Source organism: Cimex lectularius, unplaced genomic scaffold (genome assembly GCF_000648675.2).
Source record: "Cimex lectularius strain Harlan isolate CLEC.00 unplaced genomic scaffold, Clec_2.1 scaffold102, whole genome shotgun sequence".
Taxonomy (NCBI): domain Eukaryota; kingdom Metazoa; phylum Arthropoda; class Insecta; order Hemiptera; family Cimicidae; genus Cimex; species Cimex lectularius.
The window spans coordinates 1894154-1905368 of record NW_019394228.1 but is presented as its reverse complement, the minus strand read 5'-3'; the positions used below and the strand labels follow the sequence as shown (position 1 = coordinate 1905368).

General features: G+C 32.4%; 2 protein-coding genes across 3 annotated transcripts; one reads left to right on the top strand and one right to left on the bottom strand.

Moving 5' to 3' along the window:
• Positions 1-2098: 2098 nt before the first annotated feature.
• Positions 2099-5378, bottom strand: LOC106665563 (etoposide-induced protein 2.4 homolog). 2 transcript variants are annotated; one of them, XM_024230367.1, is made up of 8 exons: positions 5150-5378; positions 4917-5095; positions 3306-3561; positions 3092-3211; positions 2806-3029; positions 2671-2745; positions 2391-2612; positions 2099-2299 (listed from the first exon to the last, which is right to left on the bottom strand). In XM_024230367.1, the coding sequence occupies exons 1-7, from the start codon at positions 5162-5164 to the stop codon at positions 2498-2500; spliced, it is 984 nt and encodes a 327-aa protein (XP_024086135.1). In that variant the 5' UTR covers positions 5165-5378; the 3' UTR covers positions 2099-2299; positions 2391-2497. The 2 variants fall into 2 exon arrangements, with proteins under 2 accessions (XP_024086135.1, XP_014247542.1); XM_014392056.1 differs by having other exon boundaries at positions 2099-2312; positions 2404-2612.
• Positions 5379-5380: 2 nt separating this feature from the next.
• On the top strand, positions 5381-7161 carry LOC106665564 (trafficking protein particle complex subunit 4). Its single transcript, XM_014392057.2, has 3 exons — positions 5381-5665; positions 6485-6763; positions 6833-7161. The coding sequence occupies exons 1-3, from the start codon at positions 5479-5481 to the stop codon at positions 7030-7032; spliced, it is 666 nt and encodes a 221-aa protein (XP_014247543.1). The 5' UTR covers positions 5381-5478; the 3' UTR covers positions 7033-7161.
• The last annotated feature ends 4054 nt before the right edge of the window (positions 7162-11215 follow it).

The window sequence follows — 11215 nt, the reverse complement described above, 5'->3', positions numbered from 1 at the left end:
ATTCTATTGGATAGAGGGAGTACTCAATATTCCTCAATCGTCCTGCATACAATAACGAACTAATCAACTCAATATTTTTCAGTCAACTGGCACACAATAACAAACTAATCTAATTGGGGGCGATGTGGATGCTATTCCACCATTAGCCCCTCCCCATTCACTCTAATAAATACACTCTTACAAGACACAGAAACACGGAGCACATATTTTGCTATATACAATTTTTAAAAAATGCATAATTCCCCTAAAAAGCAGAACAGGGGACCATGAAACTCCCTACCGTGTCCAAGAACCATTCTTAAATCCGGCGGTATGCCTACACGCTCTCTGTATGGAGCCAGGGCATGACACTTCTATTATATGGGACACATTGAGCAACCTTTCTCTGCATAAGGGGCACCTGTGCGGGCTTTGGCCTAAAAATATTTTTGATTATTTTAATTGCTCTGCCTTAAGGCATTAAACAAATGTGGCATTGAATAGTGTTGACTATTAAAAAAACAAAAATAAACTTAACAACCCTAATAAACCAACAAATAAAAGGGACAACTATCAAGAATAATAATTTTTTTTTAACAGATCAGCTCTAGTAGCTTATCACTATCCTAATAAATAATATTGACCATTAAAAAAACTTAATATTAATAAAAGAACAAATAACAAAATAATCATCATATTAATCCAAAATGAGATTTTCAAATTTCTTTTTTTATTACTATTTTAATTGCTTCGCCCTGAGGCATTGATGTTTGGTTGGTTAATGAGAATACAACTGGATTAAAATGTTGAAAAGACGAGAAAAGGTGTTTGTTTAAAATGAGTAATCTTCACGTTTACCATTCTTAAGTAAATCCATAATTAAAAATGAGGATTAACAGTTGTTTGTTTTTGGTTTGTATTTTCTATTTTCTTTTATCCAACTAACAAGAATATATCGATTAATTTAAATAAAATCAATAGAATAAGAATAAATTACAAACTTCTCTATTCATTTTTGTGCAGTTTATATCAGTTAGGGCTTGAAATGTCCTCAGCCATTAAAACGCCCTAAAAAGCTAATAATAATAAGATAAAATCTATCAACTTAATTTAACAGTGATAATTTATGCTTTTTTTTAGAAAAAAAAAAGTCAGAATTGTTCTATTTTATGCAAACCGTCAATGCAGTTCTTGCATATTGTATAACACTAATAATAATTGATTCTTTCAATAAAACAAATCAATAACGCAAATAGTAAAACTTATTCATAGTCAATAGATCATCTGAGGGAATTCTCAATTAATTATACTTTTTATCCAAAGTCTTGGTTGAGATGAAAAGTTAGTGTCACAAGCGGGATTCGAACCCACAACTTTCAGCTCAATACGCTGCTGCTCTATTTTTTCAACTCAACCTAGACTGTATAAAAAGTATAATTAATTGAAATAATTAAATAGTCAATTATGACCACTAAACATAAATGGATTCTCATTTACATTGATCGATCATTTACAGCAACATGTGAAAATAAATAAATCAATGGAATAAATTGAGATGATTACAAATTATAGACGAAAGGAAAAATAAAGAGTAGTGTTGACAGTATATACTAATGTTCAAAATAAATTTACCATCCTTAAATTTTAATGTATTTCATATTTTGCATACCAAAAATTGGTTTGGTTGTAATAGTAAGACATTTAAAAAGAATATGTTTATTATCTAATTCTAAATTTATTATTTATTTATTTTATTTTTATTATCTAATTCTAAATTTCTAATTAAAAAATAATAATAATAAAAAAAAATAAAAAAAATAAAACCGCCAAGTACTTTACAATTTTATCTTCTTGTACGTCAAGTTCAATGGCTTAATGCTAGATTCCCTTGGGGCATTGCTGGCCGCAATAGTTAGTGTTGATATGGGTTGCTGGTTGAACTCAACTTACAAGTGTTTTTTATGTTGTTGTTTTTTTTTTTCTTTTAAAGAACCAGCACACAGGATTCATATAACCTCATAGTTGTTAAAATATCCTTAGAAAAGAAAGTTTTATGTTTTGAAAATTTATCTGTTAATGTAAACGTTGTATGAAATGAAGGTGAAATAAATAGACTCAGTAAATTCTAGTATTTATTTACAATTATTTCCCCCTTTTTTCCTAATAGAAACCCGTGTTCTAGGAATAAATTTGAACATTACAATAAATTACATTGGAACCCTAAAAATATATATATATATTTTTTTACATGTACAAATCATTGTTCAACGTACAAAACAAGCTTAAGCACATAGAGAATGGGTGTTTTTACCCATATGGCAAAAAAAAAAAAACAACCATCTACCGTCTACCTTACACTTGCCTAAATTTTATTATTAAACACTCCGCAACCCTCCTCCCAAAAAAAAAAAAAAAAAAAAAAAATCACTTTGATATTAAAAAAAATCACTGTTAAAAACAGCACAGCCATTTATTAATTAAATTTTAAAAAATTGGTCAAACATTACCCTAAATCAAATCAGCTGCGATGAACTAGCTTTGGGCGATTATCAGAAATGTATGGAGTCATGGTTCGATGAAAGAGGGCATTTGAAATAGCGATAACTGGTGAGAATAGTTGGAGCTGTGATGTCCTAAAAAATTGCATTAAATTCATAACAATCGAACGATTTGAATTAATTAATTACGCACGTAGAATTGCGGACTGGATCTGCCTCGTTGGCGCTTATGATGAATAGAGGAAACAAAATTGAAAATATACATCCACTGGAAACAAAAAATATTTTTAGTAAAAACAATTGCATAACAATAATGATGTTGTTTTACCTGACAATGTAAGAATTTGTTAGGCTAGTAAGTAAAGCTAATGGTAATCCAAAACCAATAAAATAAGGCCAATTAGCTTCTATAAAATTGAGTCTTTTATGCAATTCCCAACCCATGTTGTACATTTTGTACTCAAAGGAATACAACGAGTACAACATACAAGTATGGACTAGAGAAAATAAATAGCCAAATGGGCTAACAGGAAAATAGCTTACTAAAAGCGTCTGAAAACAAAAAAATTCTACATGTGATGAAGTAATTAAAATAATTTTATCTATTTAATTACCTGAATTAAAAACAAAAATTGTATGAGAACACTAAACAAGGCGTCAGCTATCAGTTTACCAAAGCTAGAAAGAAGCTGAGGTCTCCCTCTACTATGTCTATAAGCAGAGTCTGCTATATCCTAAGTACAAAATAAAAGAATAAACATAAATACACGGATCCTACTTAAGTATAGTCTTATTTAAAAAAGGATTAAATATAGTCTAGTCATTTACTTGAAACCACAAACTGTTCACGACTTTGCTCAGCAGGAGTAACGGCAAGACCCAAACCGTACTGAATATGAGCGAAAGGAATGACTGGATTAACGACCACACTGTACTGCCTACTGTGGAAGTCTCGCCAAACGCAACGAACAAAATATATTTGACCAAAGGCAACAAGCCGCACTCAAAAAGCAATATGCTGAACCAAAACACACCTCCATTTAGGCCACAACACTGCAATGTCCTTTTCAGAACCTTTTTCTCTCTGTAAACAATAATAGAAAAACATACTTTTGTTAATATTTGAAGAAAAATTAAATTAAAAAAAATACTAGAGAATAGCTACAATAATTATTCAATTATTTTTATAATAAAGTAATTTAAGTAAGTAAAATCAACAACTTTAAAAAATATATATATATATATATTTGTGATTATCTTACTTTACCATATTTCAAAAGTTTTTCTTTTTCCCATGCATTATTTCCCTAAGTCTAAAAAACATCAATATGGAGATAAATAATTTATTTTTATTCATATCATCTTCAAGGCCTGGGTGAATTACAAATGTTGATTGGAAAAAAATACCATACAGATGTAAATAGTATAAATTCTGAACTATTTACATCTGTATTGTATTTTTCTACAATCAACATATGATTTCTAATTCACCCAGGCCCTGAAGATGACCTGAATAAAAATCGAAACGTCAGCCAAAAAAAAAAAAAAAAAAAAAGTGTTCTTTCTATAATACTTCGTTCCTGATGGCTCTTCACCACATCAACAAATTATTGAACAAGTCGCTAAAAAAATGAACATTAAATAATTACAGTAATTACTTCTCTCCGAAGTGTATACTTTTTCATTTATTAATTTTAAAAACGGAGTTCCCAACAACAGAGGTCATATCCCTGAATTTTGGAAAGATACAGGGGGAAAATATTTCTAAGGACCTTTATCTTACGCAGTGCCCACTTGGGCGATCAATAGTGATGCAACATGAAGCGATCTTTAATCGCCCGATACGACTTTTATCGGCACAACACTCTTGTGCCCATTGGGGCAAAGTGATACGATACATACCATAGTACCTTTTTGTATTAAACTGTTATGTATACTGATCATGCGGAATCTTCTTTGGTGTAACAAAAAAGATTTAGAAATCAATTAACCAACTGAAGAGAATCGAATCCTGATTACATGACATTTGAAAATATATATATATATATATATGAAAATATGTAAAGAGGGAAAAATTTGAACGATTGTAGGTTGAGATGAAGAGTTGGTGTCCAAGGGGATCGAAGTCATGATCAAGTGGTTAGAACAGCGGTAAATTGAGCCAAAGGTAATGGGTTCAAATCTCGCTTATGACACTATTTTTTTATCTCAACCTAAACCCTTAGATACAAGAATAATTAATTGGTTTGAATTTAAGTTTATCTTTGGTTAAATTTAGTTTCAAGTGTTTGTTTTAAATTATGTATTTTTTAATTTGTTTATTTATGTCTAATTTTTCTTTTCAATGATCTCTGGCAGATGGATATCGTCCATTCCACACATTCTTGTAGATTTTTTTTAAAATTTGAAATAAAGCTTATTATTATATTTGTAACTTACTGAGGTTGTGGTTTTTTCTCCTTTTTAACAAAAGGGCTTTCGCTTACTCGCTTTGATAGGTCATGCCTCAATGGAGAGCTTCTTTCGGCTTTTTCATTTATATGCTTATCCAAATAAAATATGACTATTGTGCCTTTCAGGCTGTCATAAAGTCCTCTGACTAAAGCTCTTAATATACCCTAAAAAATCCATTGTTTTATTTTTATTATTGAATGATCTTTGGACTTACTCACTGAGATGTTTTCCATTTAGGTTGAAATGAATTGACATAAGTTGGGAAAAATCTTTAATTTTTAACTGTCTTGATAATTCTCAAGTGTCATTTCTTGGGGTACTCTTTCCCAAACGAATTTGGCCTATTTATAGGAAGTGCAGGTCGATATAAATAAAACTATGCAAACTTCACATTTCTCCTTACCAAATCTTAAAAATTTTCAGCAATTACTAAAAATAAACATTTTCCGTCATCCTAACCTGCTTCTGTGCAACCTTTTCTAGAAGGTTCTTTTTGCTGTTACAACTTTGGATTGAAATCTCCGTTTTGATAAATTGATGTTCAGGTATGGTCATATACGGTGTTTACATCGTTTCTAAGTCCGGGGGCTTGATTTTCAACCTGGACTTAGACCACAACGTGCCCAACGTCGTCAACGAGTGCACATTCAAAAGCCCGGAAGAAGTTGATTTCAAATTGGTCAACGAGAACAAACGCGTTGTCGTTTCCTTCGGCCAGCACGACGGTGTCATGGGTACGTTTTTATATTTTTTTGTACTAGATTTTAGTCAAAATAAAAATCAAAAACTTAAAAATGCAGAGAAATTGTTGAAGAAACTATTTAAGAAGGGTATGCCGGTTTATAGTTGATAAACTGTTCCCGACAGTCTTATCTTATCATTTTGGGTCCGCCTACTTTTGCTTGTTTACCTAGTCAAATTCAAACCAACACTATATTTAAACTTACAAGCCCATGTTTGTAGGATCTGATATAAAAAAACATGAAATTATTTAAAATAAATTAATATTAAACTGTGAATTTTCCTCCTATGGTCTGCAAAGTGTTGAACCTAATTTGATCCTTACCAATTACACTGGTTTACCTATTCTCGCCGGGTTGGTCTGAGAGGTGTGTTTCATCATTTTGCCCTCTTCAGTGAGTTTGGAGACGTACGGATTCTGCACATCCTTATTCTACATCCTGACATCCCTATCATGCTCCTCAAATTTTATAAATAATTGGCTATCGCATCAGGTTCTTAATCAACCTCCATAGCCTAGCCAGTAGCTTCTTAGTGTAGGACCTGCCTTGTGGCTTTTCCTCTCCTAGTTGCAAGAATCTAAACGTACAAAATCCCCATGTTCCGCGGTTTTCACTTCTTCCTGGAGTTTCTGCATAGTGTTTCTTCTGTTTGTACTCCTATCCAGCTGTGCCTTGTCAAGAGTCCAACCCAAATCCTGGTTCTGTTGCAGTTACGTTTCAGTAATTCCTTTGTCAGTCTTGCGGATGGCCCTTCTATAAATCTGTTACCTTGTAACTATTTTACATTAATTCGGAGTATTTCCATTTCAGTTGGACATGTCCTCATAGAAATAAACGGCATTGTTGTGACCGGTACTCAACTAGATGATGGTAGGGATGCCTTTGAAGTAATCGAGGATGCCTCAAATTACCCATTGACTTTAAAGTTCACCAAGCCCAAAGTGACCACGAATGAAAAGATCTTTCTTGCCAGTATGTTTTATCCTTTGTTTGCACTCGCCAGCCAGCTGAGCCCGGAGCCAAAAAGTTCCGGCATTGAAGTCCTCGAAGCCGACACTTTCAAGTTGGAGTGCTTCCAAACACTGACTGGTATTTATATAAAATATCACTTTTCTAAAACAAAAATTATTTATGTATTTTTTTATATTTTATTATTAGGTGTGAAGTTCATGATAATATCTGAACCTGGGCAGACAGGGCTTGACACGATTTTGAGAAAGATTTACGAGCTGTATGCCGACTACGCACTGAAGAACCCTTTCTACTCACTCGACATGCCGATCAGGTGCGAGCTTTTCGATTCCAACCTTAAAGCTCTCTTGGATCAGGCGGAAAAGTCACATGTGACAAATATATGATAAATTGTGATAACTTTGCTTTAAGAGGAACTGTGACATTCCACAAATCTCAGTGAAAAAACAACAAAAAACTTTTATATACAATGTATTTATTATTAACATTTTGTGTAAATATTTGTTATTTATAAATTTGTTCTATTCAATAATGGCTGATTGAAAGTAATTTGTTCTACATATTTATTTTTCAGTATAGGAAGATTTAGAATTTATTTAGTCAAATTTTAGGATACAGACACAGAGCAACATGGAGGCCGATAAATTGACTAAAGAAAGTTCAATCATTACATTTATCGGCTATGAATACTTTTGTGGCATACCAAATTACCAAAAATTATCAGGCAATGGGTTAAAAATATGTCCTCGGTTCAATGAGAATGTATTCCAGGAGAGTGATTTGTAAAAATGTTCATTAAAGTACTATCAGGCATATTGGACTAGAATGCTAGTAGGATTGATTGACTGTCCTGATGACTTTGCAGATGCTGGAGGTAAAGAGTAGACTCAGACCAGCAAAAACAAGCGTGTTAAGATCCAAAAAAGACTTAAACTTAAATAAGCTGTAAGTAATAATGTAGATTGCAAGATAGAGATAAACCAAATTTGGTTACTGTGCAAAGGTCACATAGAGGCCAATTCATTCTAACATTTACCTTAGTGTATATCTAAGGTTTTTGACTGAGATGAAAAATTCGTGTCACGAGTGGGATCCGAACACTCAACATTCGGCTCAATATGCTGTTGCTCTAACCACTTGAGTCATGATCACTCGAATCTCATTCATGACACCAATCTCAATCAAAAACCTTAGATTAAAATAATAATTTATTGGAATAATTAACATGGCCAATTATGACCACTAAGCAAATATGGATTACCATAGTATATATTTTGCAAAGAATGATTTAAATAGGGAAAAAAGTGGTGGAGCACTTTTACTTCCTACTGTGTACTAATTTATTTACAATTGTCACCAGGACCAACAATAAGTTATATTTTATTGATTTGAATAAATATTGCAACTTTCATATTATCATATTTACAAAGTACAAGATAACTTAAGATAAGATTCACAGACCACACCATAAAAATAAAAATAAAAATGAAACGCTTGTACAAACAAAAGTTTGTTGCAGAAAAAGAACAAAAATAAAACCGAACATTGTGAAGTTTAAATGTAAATTTGGAAAAACCCTGTATGTCGTGAACAATTCGTATGCTTGTGTCGTACACAAAATGAAGATTTTTGTAGTTTGACACGTGCTGCACTCTCTTAAAAGTGTACTGATTTTATGGAATGGACCGTTTGTGTCTTCAGATGGTTAAGATGGACCAAAATCACCCAATTTTTTTAATAAGCGTAAATTTATTTTTTTATTTTTTATTTATCAAAGGTACATAAGTAATCTATCAAGCATATAGATATATAATAAAAACCTTAATTTAAATGAGTCATCAGTAAGCAGAAATGCTAGTTGCAAGTTTAAAAAACAATAGAAAAAATATAAATAATGCATGACAAAACTAAAATTTAAAATTTGAGAACTGATCAATGGAATAAAAAGACAAAAGATCATCCTCAACAGAGTGGAGAAAGGACATACATATAGGATTTGCTAGAGATTTTCAATCTACATTCCGGCACAATAAGATTGTTGGCACCACGAGTATTGTAATCAAAGTTGATCAAGCTGACATATAAGTTGTCTACATAAATAATATGATGTTTATGAATTCTGCTAAAATCTGGAGAGAGAGAAAAAGTTATTTATTCAATTTAAAAAGTATTTCAAATTATTTCTGTACCACAATAGGTGCAAAAGAGTTAAACCGGTTATTCAAAGGGGGGGGGGAATCGCATATGGAACAATATTTTTTAATTAAGGTCGATTATAATTTAATTAATTAATTTTTGTCAGATTTATTGGTTTTTATTAAAATAAACCTTTTGCTAAAAAAAAATTAACATGCTTCGTTAATTTATTCTTCACAAAATCAACTGGATGGTTGAACATTTTTATTCGCGAATTTATTTTATTAATTCAGAATAATGTATTAGATGACGTAGGGGAAGACGATCAGCGAGAACGTGCGGATCCAGAACCCGGTCATTCACCACTGTTCGATTGCTGTTTGATTAAAAAAAAAAAAAAATGCGTTACTCGGTTTGCAAACGTTGCATGGTTAATAAAGCCGGTCTAAGAATGAAAGGTTCAACTGCAATATTAATGCGCGCTACCAGGAAGACAAGCATAAAAGGGTTCAATCAAATGTGCACACCTGGTCTAGCATTATTTACGTCCGTAATCATTTTACTTTCAAATCAAAGAGGTCTACGACTGGTTGCGGCTTTTACGACCTCAGTTAAGCACACTTGAAAAGCAGTTTAGGAACTGTTAAGCCCCTTCACGGCCATCGCTGCTAAGTGTGGCTTATCCGAATCGGCTGGCAAATCCATGTGGGCCTATTGTCAGTCAGATAAAAAAAACACGTCTTGATGTTTGATTTTCTGGAAATGCGCAATTGCATTTGTTACGGCCGTATAGGATAAGCGTCCAACTGCGCACATGGCTTTTATGTCCGATTTGGCGAAAAGGAGTGCAGGCGAAAGTAAGAAAAAAAAAAAGGATAATCGGGCCACATCTCACTCGCTCAGCCACGCCGTCAATAAACCTATAAAAAAAGGCATAATGTAAATTAAATAATAAAACAAACCCACTCCAATCCAACCCTAAACTTTAAAAAAATGTGTATATTGGCAATATTTTAATTGACAAACAAATTAGGTTCGCCTCTTCAAGCTATGATTCTGAAATAAGAGCATAAAAGATACCGATTTGAGCTATTTCTTTAGTAAAATGACTGCTGCTGAAGAAAAGAAACATGTTGACTAGGATTATGATTAGGATTAGGGCGAGATCGGACTGCCTTAGAAATAACGACTATGAGGATCATTGTGAGGTCATCACCAGCAAAAAAACAACACTGGTTTAAGCCAAGCTTTCATTGATATATTTCAACATCAACAGGATTGAACAGACTATTAACGATTGTAAATATTATATTATGCCATATAGGCAAAAAATAAATATTTATAACTTAAACATGGTTTTAATAAATTTATAATTTATTAATATCCAATTAAAAGGTCTTTACCACTCTCAGAGCTTCGTAGTGTCGTTGGTTGTATGAAGAATCTGGAAATGTTAAACTCGAAAGGGTTTTCTGTGATCTCGCCTGTCAGTCCAGCTTCCTCAACCTGCCCTGCTCGTTGAACTTGCTTTTGGGAAAGGTGACTTCCCTGGATGACATCCTCGCCGAGTTACACTTGAAGACGAACCTGAGAATATGCTTCTGCAGTTAACACTAAGGCAGAACATCTCGCCTCAACGGAGCATCGCACTGACAGGCCGTGTGGTCAAGGTGGAAGGAATAAATACAATGTAAGAATCTGATGATGGGTGTAAATTCCCGAAACATCCAAATAAATGTAAACAGGTGCTTATTAATTTTATTCTATTTAAAAAAACAATGTTTTGTAACATTAAAAGATACCTGTTTGAGCTCTTTCTTTTGTAAAATGACTGCTACTGAAGTAAAGAAAAAATTGATTAGGATTATGATTAGGACTAGGACGAGATCGGACTGCCTTAAAAATAACGACTATGAGGACTCAACAGACTATTATCGATACTTGGTATGTATTATATTATGGTTTTAATAAATTTACATTTATTAATATCCATACTGAATTTTTAAAAATTTATCCATTATCCGTAAGCACCGACAGGGCGCGTGGTCGAGATGGAAGGTATGAATACAAGATTCTGATGATGGGTGTAAATTCACGAAAAATCCAAAAATATAAATATGTATTTATTATTATTTTTTTCTATTGAAAAAACCACATGGCTATGTTTTCTAGCATTAAAAGATACTGATTTGAGCTCTTTCTTTTGTAAAATAACTGCTACTGAAGAAAAGGAAAAAATTGATTAGGATTAGGGCGAGATCAGACTGCCTTAAAAATAACAATTATTTCATCAGGATTCAGCAGACTATTAACGATATTTTGTATGTATTATATTACGTCATGTAGACAAAAATAAATATTTATAACCCAAACATGGTTTAAATAAATTTATAATTTATTTTTATCCATATTCTATTTAAAAAAATATAACCA